This window comes from Lepisosteus oculatus, chromosome 13 (genome assembly GCF_040954835.1).
Source record: "Lepisosteus oculatus isolate fLepOcu1 chromosome 13, fLepOcu1.hap2, whole genome shotgun sequence".
NCBI classification, from domain to species: Eukaryota; Metazoa; Chordata; class Actinopteri; order Semionotiformes; family Lepisosteidae; genus Lepisosteus; species Lepisosteus oculatus.
The window spans coordinates 19,395,728-19,415,529 of record NC_090708.1 but is presented as its reverse complement, the minus strand read 5'-3'; the positions used below and the strand labels follow the sequence as shown (position 1 = coordinate 19,415,529).

General features: G+C 39.7%; 1 protein-coding gene across 8 annotated transcripts in view; it reads left to right on the top strand.

The window, feature by feature from the left end:
- Positions 1-19,802, top strand: part of gigyf2 (GRB10 interacting GYF protein 2) — a 60,862-nt gene that overhangs the window by 629 nt on the left and 40,431 nt on the right. For 6 of the 8 annotated variants that reach the window (XM_069197674.1, XM_069197673.1, XM_069197672.1 and 3 more), the window contains 6 exons: positions 8,983-9,039; positions 12,392-12,521; positions 14,032-14,127; positions 15,511-15,619; positions 16,063-16,171; positions 16,966-17,006. In XM_069197674.1, the coding sequence (XP_069053775.1) occupies positions 9,002-9,039; positions 12,392-12,521; positions 14,032-14,127; positions 15,511-15,619; positions 16,063-16,171; positions 16,966-17,006 (523 nt within the window). In that variant the 5' untranslated portion in view covers positions 8,983-9,001. Of the gene's footprint in view, positions 1-6,125; positions 6,789-7,563; positions 7,583-8,982; positions 9,040-12,391; positions 12,522-14,031; positions 14,128-15,510; positions 15,620-16,062; positions 16,172-16,965; positions 17,007-19,802 lie in introns of those variants that run through there. The other 2 variants (XM_069197676.1, XM_069197675.1) reach the window with 2 other exon arrangements.

Genomic DNA, 19,802 nt, shown 5'->3' with positions numbered 1-19,802 from the left:
GTTTGAAACTGCAGTTTGCACTGGAGCGCTTTTCCAGGTGGCCTACCGGGGCACCCCGACGCCTGAGCTGGAAACTTTAAAATACCCACTTTTATTCGTACCCACTCTTCTCGAGTCGTTTCTTTATTAAGCAGCTCGTCCTTTAAAAGGCTTTCATCCTCTGATGCATTATGGTGATGTCGAATGTGGTTCGAGGGATGACTCCCGTTTACATACAGTGTAGAAATAAATGCTGTGTTTTTAAATACTTTTTTTTTCTTACGCGAGTGAGAATCTCGGATTTTTCTGAACGCAGCACAAGTTTCCCATGCGGATATTTTCGCGAGGCTTTCTGTCAGCCGTGCCCTGATGTACGTGCACCCTGTAAAAGTATTTGGTAGTTTTGTCTCTTCTGAACTTTATCGGGAAGCTGATTTTTTTTACCACCTAGCGTTTTAACTGTGTAGGAATCGCCTCGCTCTGAGCAAGTCTTTTTGAGTTTTTGTCTTCAGCTTTAAATTGCGACTTTCAAATCGTTGACTGTTAAAATTTAAAAGTAGATTTAAAAATCTACAGCTGGTGACTCATCAGTGATGTTTTTCATATAGAAAGGTGAAGCAATAATAGGGCTACAACTTGTTTGTTCCATGAGGTCATTTACAGCCACGCATCTCAACCGCGTGGGCTCTCAAAGACCTGCATTAGGTTATTTAACTGCCAGGACAGGACTGTCAGATATACTGAAAGAACATCTGTTTACTGAGTGGGTTTACGGAGCATTAGAGAATTATGGCAGAGTGCTGTACTTTGTGGTGCTCTCTGTCTCATGGAAGGTGGAGATAATGTGTGGATGTGCTTAGCAGTCCAGGTCTGTGGGGTTCCCGGTATAGAATCTGTATCTGAGGGTTTAAGCCAAGGACTGTGTTGAGGACAGCTCACCTGTGCTTATTGGGGGCAGGTGAAGTCTGGGGACTGGCAGGGGCCCGGCTGGGAGGGGGAAGCCTCTGACCTTTTTCATATTTGCATTGCTGGGAATGTGTGAGCTGAAGCTTGGGCAGCATCTTCTGTTAAAATGCAGGCACATTGGGCAGGCAAACATTGGCACGGGCAGGCAGGCATTCCTTCTAGAGAAAACGTATCGAGTTATAGTTTACCTTGCAGAAGCCTCCCATTACTGTCTGGGACTGCCCAGCAGATTCTGTGCCAAGAATGGGCTGTGATCTTCTATATCAAGGCTGCAGAGTGTGTAGGTACATTTCTGCCTTGATAAAGGAGAGGAGCTGCACCACAGAGTATTCTCATTAATTTATATCAATATGCAACATCTATCTCTTTTGTAACTGTTTCTATATGTATACACACTTAAAACACTTAAGCCGTTGTACCTCTTTATGGTCTGATCTTGTTAGATCTCGGAAGGCAGAGTGGTCAGTAGAGATCCTTATGGGAATCGATGTTGCTGCTGCAGGTGGTGTCAGTGGGCCAGTAGGTGGCACTTTTTTCTTTGAACCAGTGTTTTGCAAATCATCGTCTCAGGGCACACCAGTCTCCTGACAGTCCTACACCTCCCCTTTATCTGCTGTGTATTGGGGCTTCAATGTGTCACCTAAGTGGCGGACAAAGGGACCCGTTTCATAAATATATAAAGCAATATGGAATCCTTTATGATCAAAAGTGCTATATAAATGCAGTTGTTTTGTCTCTTTTGTCTCTGTGTGGATTCAGAAAGACATGTATGTGCAAAAACATCAAAAAGGTGCTTATCTATTAATAGGTGACTCTGTTTCTGTCAAGGCGGAGGGCAAGGCTGTTTGTCTCTCAGGTGTCATTAAATCAATGAATGACACCCTTACCAAATATTCTTTTCTTTGCGTTTGACTGACAGGGCATATAATTGGACTGAACTTATTAATTGTCACCGGTTACAGGGACTCAAAAGAGTCCTGTATTATTTTTCATCACTACTTCGCCGAGGCTGGAATGAGAAATTTGTGCACCTGCTGCCCTTTCTTGCATGTGGATTCAAATTCTGATTTCTTAAGTTTAGGAACCTTATGGTGATCACGCATGAGTCCCTACTTGTGATTAGTCTATAAAGAATATGTTCTGGAAGTTTATCAAATGAAACCTGTAGACTAAGAACTTTTTTTTTTTCAGTGGGTAATCCGCCCACTCTTTGGTAATTGCATTAGTTAGGCAGACTGCCCACAGTTTGTCCATAGTGAACAATTGGGACCAGTGTTGTGTTGTGTTCCTGTACACTGTGTGTGTTCTTGGAGGTCCTTTCAGAAATCTAAAAAGGACGTGTTTTCAAAAAGTTGCTGATTTAAAATGATTTTATCTCTTTAACATTGCAATGAATGTTGGCATTCACACAAGGCATATTTACAGCGTAGGCAGTGTGGTAGTCTTTTACTGCAAATCTCTTACCTTCCAAATTTGAACAAATTCTAAAAACAGAAACAAGCAGATTCACTCCCCCATATACAGACACTCATTTTCTGTTCTTTTTTTTAAGACAAGAGTAAATGTGGAGAAACTGATTATTAGTGTCTGCCTTCTCCTGTAAGATTCAGAAAATGAGAAATCAAAACACAAGTGAAGCAATTATAAGGCCAGAGTTGCCCTTTGGTTACAGTGGTAACTGATACACAGGCTATCCAGAAGCCATTTTTGTTTCATAAGTACACATTATACAATTTTTACTACAGGCAGCGGGGTCAGACTCATCACCTGGTTGGTCAAGTTATTTTACTCCCAGTGGTTCCTCTATAGGCAGCACAGTGAAGCAGCAGTTTGCATTACTGCCTGGGAGTGCTGGGGTCCTAGGTTCAGTTCCTCTGTGGAGTTTGTTTTCCCTGTGTTTGTGCGGGTTTCCTCTGCTTTGTTTTTCTCCCCCATTCTAAAACAAGTTAATTGTGGAAGGTTAGGTAAATTGGTTTCTGGGGAAAACTGGCCCTGGTGTGAGTGAACACGTGTCTGAGTGTGCCCTGTGATAGACTGGCGCCGTGACCAGGGTGTACCCTGCCTTGCCCTCCCTGCTTGCTGAGATAGGGTCGCAGGGGAGCCGGAGCCTAAAGTGGAAGAAGTGGTTAATAATTGGTGGGTGGCTGGATGGTTCCTCTCCTTTCATCTATAAAAACCTGTAGTATCTTTAGTCAAGCTCTTTATTAGCAGGGTGCTCAAACAACACTTTTGCAGGTGTTATACATTTCTGCACTTAAAATCGAAAGACCTTTATAAGGTACAGAACCTTCCTTTAGATTTTAAATTCTGCTAATGTAATTTGCAGGCTTACAATCAACTATATGTATAACTATCATCACTTTACATCTCCACCCTATGTTCTGCTCAAAGAATCTTATTAGGTATCTTTTCCCATTAAAATGAGTTGCTTTTATATCAGAGGAGTTTTTTTTTGCTCCAAACTGAGCTTATCGTTATGGATGAGTGGGATCCCCCCGGAAAGGGAAACCCATTTTTCCATCAAGAACAGTGCTCAAAAAGTGAGACGTTGAGGTGAGTTTGAGTGTGTGCACACGAGAACCCCACTCTTACCCAGGGGACTCGGCAGCTGCTGTACACACCCCATAAGAACATAGAGCTGACTTAAAACCAAAGGTGTTGGCTACAAAAATGGAAATACCCAGGACACAGCAAATATATTGAAAGCAGGGGCATCTGCACAAGGTTGAAAAGAGAGGTGGCTGTTGGAGCATTTTTGGCTTCAGAAGCTTCAGTGACCAAGAAAGCTGAAAATTCTGATGTTTCATGAGCCTAAAATGATACCAGGTGTGAGTTCATTAACTTTGTTATAGAAGGATATTGCTGTCTCCATCCTGCAGAAAACACCATTATATATATATATCACTATAGAGTGAGCATTTTAGTTGAGAGGAGTTTTACCTGGTCATTCAGATCATTTTGTTTTTCCCGTGCTAGTAAGTCTTTTCACTTCTGACTTGAACATTATAGCTGTTGTTAATGAAAATGAAAAACTTTTGAAATGTTCTGCTTTTTCTTGTGGAGTCATGTTTGACCATTCAGCAATCCAGCATTTTAAAAGAGCAAGACTTGTTCACATGAGTACAGATTACATCCACCTGACCCAAAGCATAAATGTCAGACTCGGAAGTGAGGTCAGTTGCTGAAGTCTGTACAGTGATGAGATGATCTCGGGTGAAGCTGTTTTGATTTTGATTCAGTCGGGTCTGCTGCCCCAGGTCAGAATGGACCAAGGAGGTTTCATCTGAAAGGAGTGAGGCAAAGTACTGAAAATAAATGGGATTTTTTCCATCTTCCACTGATGCAAACACCGATATGATTTATTTCAATAACACATCAGGCTGTCCAGACTGTCAGGTTTTGGGGGGACCATAAGTTGTTCAAATTGTACCCCAGTGTAAAATATAATACAAAATTAAAAATGAATTTATTCTGGAACAGAAGAATAGAGTGACAATTTCATTCTTTTGTTTTTTGCTAGAAACATAAATTTACTGTTAATATTAATGTTGATGTTAATGTTGTATTTAAGAAGTAGTGATAAAACTGGAAAATGATTATGCTTATCTGTGTAAGTGTTACAAATTAGCCGAAAGCGGACCTTGGCATTTGTTTAAAGACTACCAAAATCAGTGCCTTTTATTAATACACTCTTTTTAATACTTTAGGAATTCATATAATACAAACTCTTGATGGGTGCAGCTGTTGTGTCATGTTACATTTACCAAACAGTTGTGTGAAACGGTTGAACTTTTTGTTTGGTGCTGTTTGTATTTCATTCATGAAAGCGATAATTGAGTGCTCAGTGGCAGCCCGCAAGCTCTACACCTGGTTATGTGCCACCTCCTTCTTCCACGGCAGTGAGATTCATTCCCCTCTTAATCGGTGTTCTCAGTAAAGTGCTGATTCGCTTCAGTGGGATGTTTGTGGGAAATCTGAGTGACAGGCTGGCTCATAACGTAAACCTTCACCTTTTTAATGTTGACCTTTTCTTAATGTTTAGTTTACCCTTGATGAGCTTTACTCTAAAGTAGTACTTCCTTGAAGGCTGTTTTTTTATCCTACTTTTCTGCTAATCTGGAATTAACCAGTCATTAACATGCAGCCCAAGTTTGTCCATGTCTGTCCACATGCAACATTTCCCCTACATTGTTTGCCACACATTTAATTCTTGCAGAAGAGCAACAAATGGAAGGAAAACTGGGTTAAGCTTCATTTTCCTTAGACATAAAAAGGGTGAGATTTGACCTTAATGAGATTGGGAAATTAAAATAAGTTAACTTGTATAGTGTTCTTAAAAAAACAGATAGAATTCAAAAGCCTTTGCTGTCTTACAATTAGACATTTGTTTTCAGAAATGTAAAGGCACTTTTATCTTTGCATTAAGTGTTTTTTTCCCCGAAAGAGCTCACAGTTACTTTTATGTAGGTTAAAAAAGTGGATCAGAACAGTGGATCATGTGCATATTGTGATGAGAGTAATAGTTTTTGTTGCATGGTAACTTAACAATCTGACATAGTTCAAGTAGGCAGCTGTGTCAGCATGCGTAGGCTGCAAAGGAACAAGTAAAGGTTTCTTCTAAGAGAAGAAAAGAAAGGCTGTGGAGCCTTTTTCAGGTGTGATGAAGAAGGCTCCCCATCTCCACATTTCCTCACACACCTGAAGCAGGCCCCACAGCCGAAACAGTGTTTCTCCTCTTTTCAGCATGGAATAAACCCTTGCTTGTTCCTTTGCAACTTAAACATCTTGAATAAATTCTGTTATAGGGAGATGGAAAAGGATGAAGGCCTCCTCCCCCCACTTTCAGTCCTTTTAAATGGCAACAAGGTTACCCTGTTTCATATTCTAAAGGAATATGAAAACAGTCACATTTTGTTGGAAGTAGGCCTGTTATCTTCATGTTCTGGGAAATGAGGAAGTGTGGTAGCTGAAGCCATTTGGATCTCAGAAGGAGTGAAGTTTGCATGGTATATCAGGGAATTGTGTGTTTTCAGGTCGTCTTGTAACCAGCTGACCTATTTTATTTTGTACAGGTGGCTGAGCTGTGAAGACCTGTCTGGTAGTGGGGGGCTTGTCTTGATTTTTTCGTTACATTTTCTTTTAATCTTGTGTAGTAAAGATACTGAGATAAAATCCACAGTGACTGTTAAGTGTTTCAGGAAAAAGTGGCCCTGCTGGTGATGCAGTCATCCTCATTGTTGCTGTGACTTTTTATTTTGTACAGTACTAAATAGCGTTCAGTCCTTGGAGTTGTGTTTGGAGGGGACATGGAACAACTTTCAGCTTTCAGTTACTTTGAGTAGTAAGTTAAACGGGTATAAATTGGCTTATTGCTTGTATGTTTCCAGTGCACATAATAAATTGATTGATATCAAAAGTTTCTGAAACAAAGATATTCACGTGGGTGAAAAGCCAGGCCTTACTTGTTAGTCTCTGCTCTCTCGAGGATGAAAACGTAGTTATCTTTCAGTGGTAGCAGACAAATTAGTAGTAGGAGGCTCCATTTAGGAGCTTGGTCACTTTGACACACTGTCCCAAGACCAACTGAGCCAGGGCACTGCAAGGGGAATCCTCTCGTTGACTCGGTTGGGACAGGCATGTCAGAACATTGTTCCTAATTGGGTAAGTCAGTTCTGATTTCCTAAAATAGCTGCAGAGACTGAAACTCCAGCCACGGTGTGGAGGGCTGGGGGACCGCCCTGCTTTTGGCACATTGGATAGGGAGAAAGGATCCCACTGGGAAGCGCGAGTGCACTGTGGAGACCGGAAGATCCAGAGTATAAACTCCATACATATTTCAGCAGGTAACTGAACGGGTAGGGGCATCCGGGTGCATTGGAGGGACTTGCTTTGTGAACACATTCTTTATAATCTTTTTTTTTTAGCCAGTTTTCTAGAGGGAATGAGCTGTCAACAAATTGACAGAAGCACCAAAATGTAGTGTAGGGTGGTGTACACACAGTTTATAAACTGCTCAAGGGAATATAACTTACAGTACAAGGTACAGAAATTGCAATATCATGAAAAAAGCCAATACAACATGAAGCACAAGAATGACAGGATTTGTATTGAATAAGTACCGAATTTGAAATGAACTCACCTGTTCAGACTTTGAGGAGGGTCTGGAAGGCAGTCAGAAGTGTGGCAGTTCACCTTGGCAGCGGTATTCAAAGGGGTTCTGTGGTTCTATGACCTGTGCAATTGACTTGCAGAATATTTAGCGAGTGACGTGTCCAGCAGTATGGGTTTAGTCAAGGTATATTGGCTGAAGACTTTGAAATAGAGCATGAATATGTGGAAAGTGGACATTTTTTGGATAATGCAGTATCTTCGTGTAGATAGTGTGGATTTTTTTTGACAGGGCATTCATGTTTGTCATACGTACCCAAATACGATGAAATGCTTACTTGTGTGTTGACCTCACATGACAAATGATGTAACATAACAATGACAGAAAATGACATACAAATGACACCACAATTCCTGGAGACAGGAACATGGTAGCAGCTACAGTATAGTTTTAACCAGCATTTAGATATCAGTGGTGTGCAGAATTCAAGAAGTGGCAATATCTTGAGTTCAGTGCAAAAACAGGAGTGTAAGTGGGGGTTGGGATGTAAGAGGTGGAGTTTAGAAGTCTTCTGGCTCTGAGGTTTCTTTGAACCTAGGTGTCCGGGCTTTTATACTGCCAGAAGGAAGAATAGAAAAAAGTACAGTCCTAGGGTAGTTTTGGGCCTTGATTATATTACTTGCGATTCTGAGACAGCATGTAGTGAAGATGGTATACATAAAAGGGAGTAGTTCAGGTGGGTAGCTGCGTCAGCATGCGTAGGCTGCAAAGGAACAAGTAATAGGTTTATTCCATGCCGGAAAAAAGAAGAAAGAGAACACAACTTTTTCAGGCTCCACGGCCGAAACGTTGTGTTCTCTTTCTTCTTTTTTTTCAGCATGGAATAAACCTCTTACTTGTTCCTTTACATAAAAGGGAGTTCTATGTCAGTGATGGCCTCAGCTGTCTTCACCACCTTCTGTATTTTTATTTATGTCATGAGCTAAGCTATTGCCCTACCAAACTGTACCAAATACTTTCTGTAGTGCATCTGTAGAAATATCTGAGTGTTTGTGAAGACTTAACAAATCTCATGAGTCTATAGAGAAAGTGTTGTGCTCTTCACCATTCTATAGTCCAGCAGATTTAGGAATTTCAAAATATTGAGGAAGAATGGGAAAAGAGGCTAAAAATGGGTATTGTTAGTCAAGGTTTAATGTATTTTGAATTGCATTTATTCTGTTGATTCTATGCTTTGTGAATGTGAGCCTTAAGAAGGCTTTTGTTTTCTTGTATTTGATCTTGCTTAGAATAAGATGTGTATTTGGAATCAGGAACTTGTAGATCCTCAGCTGTTGCCAAGTTGTAAACAGATCTCATACCTAAATACTTTGTTGTACGGATATAACTCAGTGTAATTGCTGTTTATCAGATTAATTTTGCAATGTGATATTGATTTCTGAATATCAATCTAACCATTTAGATCAAACAAAGCCAAGTTGTTTGCAGTCTTACTTTGCAGCAGTAGTATTTACTGTGGTAAATATTAATTCATATATTACAGTCTAGTAATTTCTGGTGGTTGTGTTTACTAGTATTAACATGTCTATTTATAAATGTGCAAGAGCTGCAGCTATTAGGGAAATCTTACCTTGTAAAAAAGTACAAAAGGAAAGTTGCGCTATTGTTAAATAAGATCTGAAGTGACCCAAAAAATATGTTGTGCATTCCTTGGACAAAGTGTCTTATTGTATTATTGTATTATTGGATTGAAAGTTAATTACCACAGTCAGTCTTGGGTCCTTTCATTTTTTCTTATTTGACTGGATATTTAAAATGAGAGGGATTCATTTTGTTATAACTTTATCTGAAGTTGCAGTTGTAACTTGATTGTGTTATGTTGATTTCACTGTTCAAAAATGGTGACTGTTTCTTTTTCCTCCCATTAGAATTCCAAGAAATAATATAATGGCAGAAACCCAGACACTTAACTTTGGACCAGAATGGTAAGTGGATTTTGATGTGATTTAATCTGTTCCTGAATGCTGAATATTTCCTCAAATTAAATGAGACATGTTCAGAATATTTAGCTTAATGATATCACACACCATTTGCAGACAACACAGTGGAATATCATGGTGTATTTCAAAGGTTTGTGGATGAGGTAGGTCTCCTTAAGGTCCAGTGTTTCGGAGTGAACTAAAACGCAAGCATGTTCAGTCAGGGTGGTGTTACTTTTACACTGCAGTGTTTAATTTTGTATGAATAATTTAATTAGCCGCCTGTTCTTTGGGAACTTTCATGTAGGTGCAAGTCAAACACATGCTCTCCATACAGCTGAGTGTAGGTTTTGCAGTCACATTTTGATACTTTGTTTAACACGTAGGAAGAATCAGGAATGGGAACATCAGAGACCTTTCTTATCCCCAAGTGCTGATCTTTCCCAGTCTTTTTAGTCTTTTTCCCAAGCCACTGTACACGGGATGATTTTGTCATTAGAGGTTTTAGCATACATGGGGCATCACAGTGTATTTTAGTGATACATTATTCATTTTAATTTGTGTAGAGGTAATCACGGCACTACCCACAAAAGATTCTAGATTGTCTTTCCCAACCTTTTTAGTACAAAGGACCAGATCCCCAGAGCCCTCCTCCTTTGAGAGCCTAGTTAGGCTTGTTGTATTTCATTTTCTAGCTGTGCTGAACTAATTTTCTTAAGTGTTTGTACTAGCACATTTTGAAAATTAGAATGTGGAATGAACTCTTCCAGCCTAATTTCAATTTAGCAATTTTTCAAATATTGAAACACAACAAACAGTACTGTACAACACATAAATATCTATACCTATATAGGTATTTGCACAGTTGAAGACACAAAGTGAGCTGACCAAGCTTCAAAGGAAAGTAAGGGGCCTGTTTGCCTTCACTTAATCAAATCTTTAAATTTGTTCTATGCAGTAATTTATTTTACCTATGGGATCCTTCAAAGCCAATCTTGCGATCTTGTCACTCTTGAGTCAAAGGTGTCTCCAATAAAACGTAACCTGAAGTCCCTGAAAACCCTAACTGGTGTAAAAAAATGTGCACCACTAGATGTGCTGTCATAGTAGTAGTGTGGAATTCTAAATATTTGTCTGGGCCAAAACAAAATAACAGATTATAGAACAGTGCTGTTGGGAGGCTTGGAGACCAGGTTGCTAAACCTGTCGCCTCTCCCCTCTCATTGACAAGTACAGACCAGCAGGTCCTCAGACAGTTGGTGCTCCAGGCTAAAAAGTTACACAGCCCTCTGCACGGGGAGTGTACCCCTAAGGTGTGTACGTTCTCTGAGGGCATCTAGAGTCATTAGGATAGAGTGCTTTCTGACCACTTTGGTGAAAAGGAGCCTTGTGGTTTATGAAGGATGTAGGGGTAGACCTGAAGGTATTGACAGCACTGCAGGGTTCCACACCAGCTTGCTTGTGGTACATGTGCTCCTCAAGTGTGCTCAAAGCGGGAGCACTGTGGAGCCTCACATTCTAGAATTTTCTAATTAAACTTGGTCATCAACTGGCCTTTTTGTAAATTACCTTACATGAACCTTGGCTTTGAGGATTACCTTGGCCAACAGGGTCTTTTCATGGGATATCTTCCATTAAGACTACATTGCAGGATGTGTGTTTTTCAAGAATTAGAATGTCTATGGCAAATCCGTTGCTTGTCAATCCTCATAGACCCGGTGTAAGGCAACTCCTCCGGCTGTTAAGTAACATGAGGAAGCACCCTAACAGGGCATTCGCTACTTTTTTTTTCTTATTTAAACATTCCTGTCCCTCATGCTTCCTACCTCTTATGGTCTGTTATTTCTTAGGTTCTCTGACAGTGTCTCCTTGTTAACCCTTCTGCACCTTATACTTTGAGAACCAGTGCTTTAGAGAGTGCTCTGCAAATATTGACAGGATTTTGTTAGTTTTTCTTAAAGCACCTTTAATTTTTCTGTGTGTCCAGAGTTCTAATGAATTTATGGATTAAGATAAAGCTTAAAACTTTACGGTCAAAAAGCCAAGTCAGCTCTGATTTTGATTAAATTCAAAACTACTTTTTAGTCGAGTTCTCTGTCACTAAGGCCAATTGTGCGCCAGTGATGGTAGCAGTTTGCTATGAATACACTGAGCATTAAAACAAACCTGTTGTGTTTCACTGTGACAGATTATGAAAGTCATCAGTAAAATCACAAAATCTTTTGTAATTGGTGAACTGACACCAATTTTTTACAGACATTTCCAGACATTAACAGACATGATGTATCTAATTGTATTTAGCCGAGTAATTTGTCATTAGCAGGGCAGTAGTGTGTGTGACTAACATTCAAAGCAGTATGAACCGTAGCTCTGTGATGCAAGCTTTGCACCAGGTGGCAGATGCTTTCAACTGGGTTCTGTCCCGTTACTCTCTTACAGTCTGGGCGAGCATGTGCCTTTTCCCAAGTCTCTGATACCTAGATGCTAGAAACATCATCCTAGCTGAAACATGCAGAAATGTTTAATGGGAGTCAGGTCTAACGTGAAGGGCATCCTTTCACATTCGCTCCTTGGAAGAAAGTCATTTTTACATGAGCAGCATGAGGACATGCACTGTACTGTTGGAGTCTTATGATCTGAGAACAAGGGTGTGGGAAGGACAGCAAGGGAGGTCCAAGGACTTGATCACTGCAGTCGCAACATGCAGTGGGGTTGGTCTCAGCCCCTTGAAGTGGAGTTCTAGACCATTAAAATTGGGCTTCCCTTCGATGGGTTTGCTATATACCGTGATTGGCAATGTTTTGTGCCACATTAGCTGATGTGGTCTACATAAAAGCTGGTTTAGTCTTAAACAGGACCTGGTTCCACTGTTGGAAGACGATGGGATTTTTAGAAGAATATAATGGGAGTGGGCATACATTTTTACACATTTGCTTTGCTGTCATTTTCACTGTTCAGCAGTTTTATATAATTCCTTGCTTAACTCTTTATCTTTTTATAACTAAAAAGGTAGTGTTATGTTTTTTCCCAAAAGTCAAATTGGCTTCTACCCAGCCTTCAGTCAGGTGTCTCTGCACCAGTTCTCACATTACGGATGATCAGAACTGATCATCACGTGATGAGGAAAGTCGAGCTGATAGGTGGATCCTGATTATCTTGGCACCTGGAGCAGTGGGTTGCTCTTTTCACGTGCACTATAGGCAACAGTAGAAATGGTGTGTTAAAAGTTCTGGCTTAAGCTCTGCCATTTAGCCAAGTGTCACCTACTCCTTGAGTAAAAAAAAAAGAGCCAAGCTGTTGATCAGTGTGCTGTAGACTGAATGCCTGTTTCATGCTCACGTGCTCTTCTTTCCTGCAGGCTCCGTGCTTTGTCCAGTGGAGGCAGCGTCACCTCCCCTCCTCTCTCACCAGCATTGCCAAAGTATAAACTAGCGGATTACCGCTATGGAAGAGAAGAAATGTTAGCACTTTATGTAAAGGATAATAAGGTAAGTTTGTTTCACGGAAGTCGTGTCAGTCATTCACAGTAGTTCTTTAAGTTGCATACTGAGATTTTGCAGCTATAATTAAAAAAGAGGAGTATAGGAAGTGGACAAAATGAAATGGAAACTTACAGCCATTACTGCCTGCATGTGATGTGACAAAGTATCTGCCAGCGTCTAGAATTCTGCAGGAAGGATGCCGCACTATTCCTCCATGAGATAGTCAATGAAGTGATGCCTGATTAATAGAGGAAGAAAACACTGTCTTGGGCATCATTCCAGAATAGCCCATGAATTCTTGGTGGGTTCACATGTGGTGACTGAGAAGGCTATGACTTATGGATAATGTTAGTGTCATGCTCATTAAACCATTGGGTGACCACATGCTCTGGGGCATTGTCATCCTGGAATGACATCCCTCCCAGTAGGAAAGGAATGCTGCAACATGATGGATCGCTCATTAAAAATATTGACCTTCAGTGGTAAGGGAAAGAGTGCATGTAAGTCCTGCTAGGAAAATGTGCCCCACAACGTTACAGAGCCACAATAACACCTCACTTTTCTTCACTACTGTATTGTTCAATGTCTGTGCTCTTTGTACTACTGTCTTTGAAAAAGTGTGCAGCCATTTGATGAGAGGTTGGTACCCTGTCATCTTACCATGCTGTCTTGCTCTGCGGAAATCTCCGGGGTCTGTTTTTCATGAACCTGGTTGCTTGCGATGCAGTTCGAAATTTGCGTGCAGTTGCTTGCCTGCTTTGCCTTGTACTTTAAATGAATGTACAACTTTCTCGATCATGGAGGATGCGCTTACTGTTGCCTTCAGTCAGTGATTTGTTTCCCTCACAGTTCCGAGCTGACATCAACATAGACACCGTTGCTCATAAAATATCAGAAAGCTGAGCTGTCACAGTCAGTGGAACTCCTGAAGCCAAATACAATCGAACAATTAACCCTCTTTCAAAGTGTCCACGGTCTTCTCTTGCTGCTACCTGTAGTATTTTGATAAATAGCAAAGGTTTTCATACAGCACAATTGTTGTGGTCTCTAGTCTGGATAATGTTGGTTTGTGTCTGAGTCCTTTTAGTGCTGTTGCAGGCTTGTTGGCTTTGTTATCCTCATTTCCTATGCCTTGGTGATGCCAATGAGCTTGTAGTATTGATTATGAGAATCACATTTATCCTTTAAGCAACTCAAACATTTTTGTGGGACTCAAACATTTTATGGACTCTAGAAAAACGGTAAATGACCGCAGTTTGGTCCTTCTCTGATATCAGTAGCAATTAAATTGTGATTTAAAGGAGAAATATAAAAAAACTACAAGTTTTGAAAACGCATAACAGCGTTTTTACTGCTTTTAAAGGATATCATATATTTTTTTCAAAATTAAATAAATGCGATCTTACTCTTCAAGCAGTAAAAATGCTGTATTTGTCTTAAAAATCTGTTTAACGTGTAGGTTCTGTCAAAAAAATGTAGCTTTATATGAACATTCTGTGAACTTTCCCATTGACAGGTTCCTGTAGACCTACAAGATAAGGAATTTCTTCCTATTTTACAAGAGGAGCCCCTGCCACCACTGGCACTTGTACCTTTTACAGAAGAAGAACAGGTAATTGCTTTTCTGTTTGTACTATCTGTAGTTAATTTCCCTCAGTTGAAATCAGTTGAATGGCGTGGCTTACAACTGTAGCTCTGCAGAAAAGGCTGATCAGATTGAATTGACACTATTCTTGTGTCTCCTTGTTTGATACAGAAAAGGAATACAGACAGGGCTGCACTTTAGCCTTTGAAAGCTAAGCTCGTTTATAAAGAATGCTGATTGAATTCCTTCATTACAAGCTGGTAACAGACTGATTAAATTGTAAAAGATCAAGAAAAGCAGAGACACTCTTTCAAGGATTCATAGGCTTTTTACACCCTTTCTACACTTGGCAATTAGTGAGTCATGCTATGATGTCAGAAGTTGCAAGAAAATTGCTGAACTTAAATCGAAGACAATAACTGCCTTAATTTGTTTTTAAAGTGTAGCAGTTAAAGTAAGACATGAAAATTTAGAAACTAATTTTCAAGAACAGCTTCATTGTAGAGGATGGAACTAGTAGGCATCTACCATGTGGTTTAAAAATTCTCCAGGTGCCATGTGCAAAGTGGATCTCTAATGTACTCCAGATATATAATTTGGTCACAGGTCACAATCCTATTTTTATGTTAGAACACTCCTTATGACCCTGTGTAACAAGGGATGTTTCAAAGTGGACAAAACGCAAATTGCATGTGGCTTAGCAACCTGAAAACAGTCACAGGTGTAGTGAAGCAATCAAAACAGGCAAGGAGGTTCTTACATACTGTGTGACATAGTGAAGGAAAACTGGTCCGCTGCTTGGAATGTTTCTATAAATCCACTGGTGATCCTCACTATATAATAGTGCTTTTCTGTAAGTAAAATAATTTGAAGAATGGGTCATTTTTCAAGAGATTTCAAAGTATTAACCTATACTGTTTGACAGCAGTACATTATTGTTTAGTCTTGGATAAGGAATAAAAAGAAATGACTGGGTTATTTCATTTCCAAACTTTTGTGTGGCTTCATTAAGGGCATCATTATCACTGTACCACTATTTAAAGTATGTGGGGTGTATTACCCTGCTGAAATTTGTCATGCAACATCGTCAGTGACCCACTACTGTGTCACATGTAGCTGTTTTGGGGAAAATGTGGAAAAAAGACAAGTCTTATCAGAATACCTGAACTGTCATTGCTGCACAGCTGTCACAACACTATAATGTTACATTTGTACATAGTTGATGATATAATATACAGATGGTATATGTCTATATATATTGTGGTGAGGATTCTGGCGTTTTACATTTTCTTAAGGACAGAAGTTATTTCTTGTTCAGCACAGAACCTCCCTGAGTCCCTGATGTGAAATCATTCTGAAGAGGTACTTATGGAAAGCGAGAGATATAAACAAATGTTTGTCTGTCCACAGAGAAATTTCTCCATGTCTGTAAACAGTGCAGCTGTCCTGCGATTAACAGGCCGAGGTGGAGGAACAGTGGCAGGGGCACCAAGAGGTCGAAGTTCCTCAAGGGGTCGAGGTGAGTTATGCCTAATTTCACCTTGAGCAGGCAGCCATGTGAGCAAAGATCCAACTACAGCTACAGCTGCAGGTTTCATTGCCACTCCTTCCCACAAAATACTTAAGACTTCCACTTCTGTCAGGGAATAAATGGAATAAAACCTGCAAGTGTAGGTGATGGTGAATCAAGTTAGTGTTCGCAGTAATCCCAAAATTTGGGCAGACCTGTGAAATAGCATGGAAATTGTCCAACATGTCTGTTCAGAATGAGACTTTTTTTAACTTGTTTTTTTTTGCCTTTGTTTGCTTTACTTTGCAATGCTTCAAAGGAAATATTCTTAGTTCCCATTATGTAGCTCTGTCGCTTGAAATATTTATATCTAAATATATGTATACATTGATGTGGTTCTTGATTTTCATAGTGCCTTTAATTTACAGACATGGTTGTGGTTTTGCTTGCAGGTCGAGGACGAGGGGAGGGAGGGTTTTACCAAAGAAGTTTTGATGATGTGGAAGGAGGTTTTGGTCGTGGCGGGCGAGAGATGCACAGGTCCCAGAGCTGGGAGGAAAGGTAATAACCTATATCAGCTTGGGGTTTTGGAGAGTGTGGAGGTATTGCTTTAGGGTTGACATAATCTTCTGTTGAGAATATAAAAACTACTAAGTTTCCTTTGAAAAATATATTTTTTTGTTTGAACCATGTGCCTGTACACATCTGCATGGAAGTTCAACTATTGTAAAGACCATTTGAAACCTGTTTGCATGTTGGACTGTTGAGTATTTTTACAGACCCCAATTTGCACTACTCCTGTACTACATAATGTTAATTCAGCAAAGTCCTCAGTTAATTCAGTCCTTAAAGTTGGAGAATTGACTTTACAACCTTAGGGGGACAAGTAATAGGTTTATTCCATGCTGAAAAAAAGAAGAAGAGAAGAAAAAGAACACAACGTTTCGGCCATGGAGCCTTCTTCAGGTGTGTCAGACGGACACAGACAGACGAACACACCTGAAGAAGGCTCTACAGCCAAAACCTTGTTGTTCTCTTTCTTCTTTTTTTCAGCATGAAATAAACCTATTACTTGTTCCTTTTGCAGCCTACGCATGCTGACGCAGCTACCCACCTGAACTACTGCAACCTTAGGGGGACGTTGTATTTACTTAAACCCTTATGAAGAGTTTGTACATGGTTTCAGGAAAAATAGTGCTATTTTGAAGCTTTTGTTTACTGTTTTGTTTTCTTTTTCTCCAAGGAATTATCGCTCTTTATAAGATGAAAATGTCTTATAAAATCTATCGGTGTGACTTTGCTTTCATGTGAACATTGTATAACCCCTTAATTCATGTGCACTGTTTTTTTTAAAGGGGAGACAGACGGTTTGAAAAGCCAGGTCGAAAAGATCCAGGTGAGTGTAAATTTTGGTGTTTTTTGAATTCCCTTCTTTACTGAGTGGTGCAGCAGTGTTTATCTGGCACTGCTGCTATCCCAGATGAATCTTTGGGGTTTACTAATTGTGATTCACATTCATATCACAACACTAAGAACAGAAACACAGTTCGGTGCTCTTAGGCATGGAGCTCTCTTTTCTGTGACCATTTTGGTATGTTCTGGTCAAACAAGATAGAAACTTAATGCCAAAATCTCCTCGTATAACTGTTTAATCACTAAATGTTCAAAAAAGGGGACCAGAATATCTATGTAAGCCATTGAGAAGCCATTTTGGAACCACACCCATACCTCTTTTTATGAACAGAATTAATTCCCAGAAACCCTTTCGTATAGTGGAAAATTAATAAAAAGACACCTCTAGGGTCCATGATAAAGTTTAAATCACAATATTCCATACACCAAAAGAAAGAGCACACACAATAGAGAACAACCACAGTATTCTATGCATCGAAAGAAAGAGCACACACAATAGATAACAACGCCCAAAGCAAGAAGTGTTGAACTGTATGACACATGTTTCTTGTGACACTCCATAGGCTCTGTATTGGCTCTCACCCATAATAATTACTGGAATGTGATGCATACACTCAATATGAAATGAGTCGTATGACGCCTTCCTCTTCACTATGTACATTTGGCAGAGTTTTCAAATTCTTTCTTCGTGTTGCTTCTTCATAGTTTTAAAGTTGGCTTTATTCTAAATGTGGGTAACAATTCATCTGCTTCGTAGTACGTTAGTAGAAAGAAGTACAGGTGCATAAAGAAATTTTACCATTTACAGTTGCGACAAATTCGCAGTGGTATTCCCAGGAAAGTCACAGGAAAATAACAGTTCTGACAGTGCACAGGTTAGCAAATGCTGCCTGGTGGGATTGTGTCCCATTCCTCTTGTAGTGCCTAGACAAGCATGTTCACCGATGTCTGAGTCCTAGCTGCCACACATTGTCCCAGCTTATCTCGCAGATGTTCATTGGAGCTCAAGACTGGCGAGTAGGGCATCCACGGCATAATTGCCAATACTGCCTTCTTACAAGAAAGCTGTTCTTTCATGACAGCATGAGGACATGTGATGCCCAGCTGTTGTCATGCTGGGATGATCATGGGCAGCAGGTGAGGTTCCAGGACTTGGATCAGTGCAGTACTGTAATGTGATGTCAGATTGCCACTGATCACTAGAAGTAGAGATTGTGGTGACTAGGTATTCCTGCCCAGTCACACATTTGTTGTAAAACAAAGTACAGAAGGGGAAAAAAACTGAACTCCACTCCACTATATAGCTATATCTTCCCTTCTACTAGTGTCCTAACTCCCTGCAGGACAGTTTACATTTCGCTGTTGACATACCAAAAAAACAGACCTTTTGCCTTTTTCATGCAAGGTACATCCATCCTCTCTCCTACTACAGAGCTTTAAGTTCTTTAAAGCAGGGGCTAACTTAATGATTTTCCTATTTTCCAGTTATCCCATTTTCCTATTGAGTTTGGTATTAATGTTTTAAACTCCCATGTATGCTGAAGAAGACATTGAAATGATAGTTTTCAAAGTCTGACTTGGGGATAAAGCTCTCGAAATTCTCTTGTGCATTTTTACAGCAATATATTACATGCTGAAATGGCTCCTTAGGGAACAGAGGGTCATCTTGGTGTTCATGCTATTATTAAATGCATACAAGTAGTCATGCACGAGATGCTTGAAATACAGAAGAGATTCATTTCAAAGTTTATCAAATGAAAGCATGAAAGAAGGAAGAAATCACAAAAATGAAATTTTGTGAAAGCAGTATTATCATAGAAGATGGATAATACAGGTACTTGAGAAACAGAATTAAACTAGAGAATTATCTGTAAGGAAATGGGGTGCTCATAAATAGCATTTATTTTGGAAATGCCTAACTTGTTCTTTGAACAAGCAGTTGTAGTGATGGAAATATAAAACATACACATACAATGTAGTATATTTAAATTTTCAGAAGACTTTATTAAAGTTCTTCATAAATGACTAGTTAGGAAATGTCTGCGTATTAGGGTTTTTATTAGCACCACTGCTATTTCTAATACATACCAGTGGCTAGATTCTGATATAGTTAGAATACTCAAATGGTCGAATTCAGAGATGAGACCAAAAAAGAGGATAAGCAAACATTTTAGTTGCAAAAGAACATCAAAAAGGTTAGAATTCTAGATAGGACATTTGGCAAATAATATCTAATATAGACAAGTGCAGTGTGCTACACTGAGGTAGAGAAAACTAAGCATAAGACTAAAGCACTGAACTTGAAAAGCTACTTATGAAAAAGCCCTATGTGATGACCTTGGTGATGTATCCTCTAAGCATTGTATGGGAACAATACAAACAAATGGTAGGGTACATGGATAAATGCATAGAAGTTAAATTAGGAGATGTTAAAGATGTACAGTGCACTTACTGTATGAATGTTGTTGAATATTAGTCACCATGATATTGCAGATTAGGAATTAATGTAGCGAAGAGCATGCAGGTACATTGCTAGTCATAAAGAAATGTCCTTCTCTGACAGGATAAAGGAACAGAACCATTTTAGTCTTGAACAAAGAAGACTACAAGGTAACCTAACCCAAGTATTCAGAATCCCCTAATGCACAAAGTCAACCCAGTGGACTTCTTCACTAACGCTTACAAGAAGGCACAGATAGCAAACGCTTGGGACAACACTTACAGTGTAGAAGACAATTCAAGGACGTTTATTGTTGGTCACCTTTGAAAGCATTCTCTC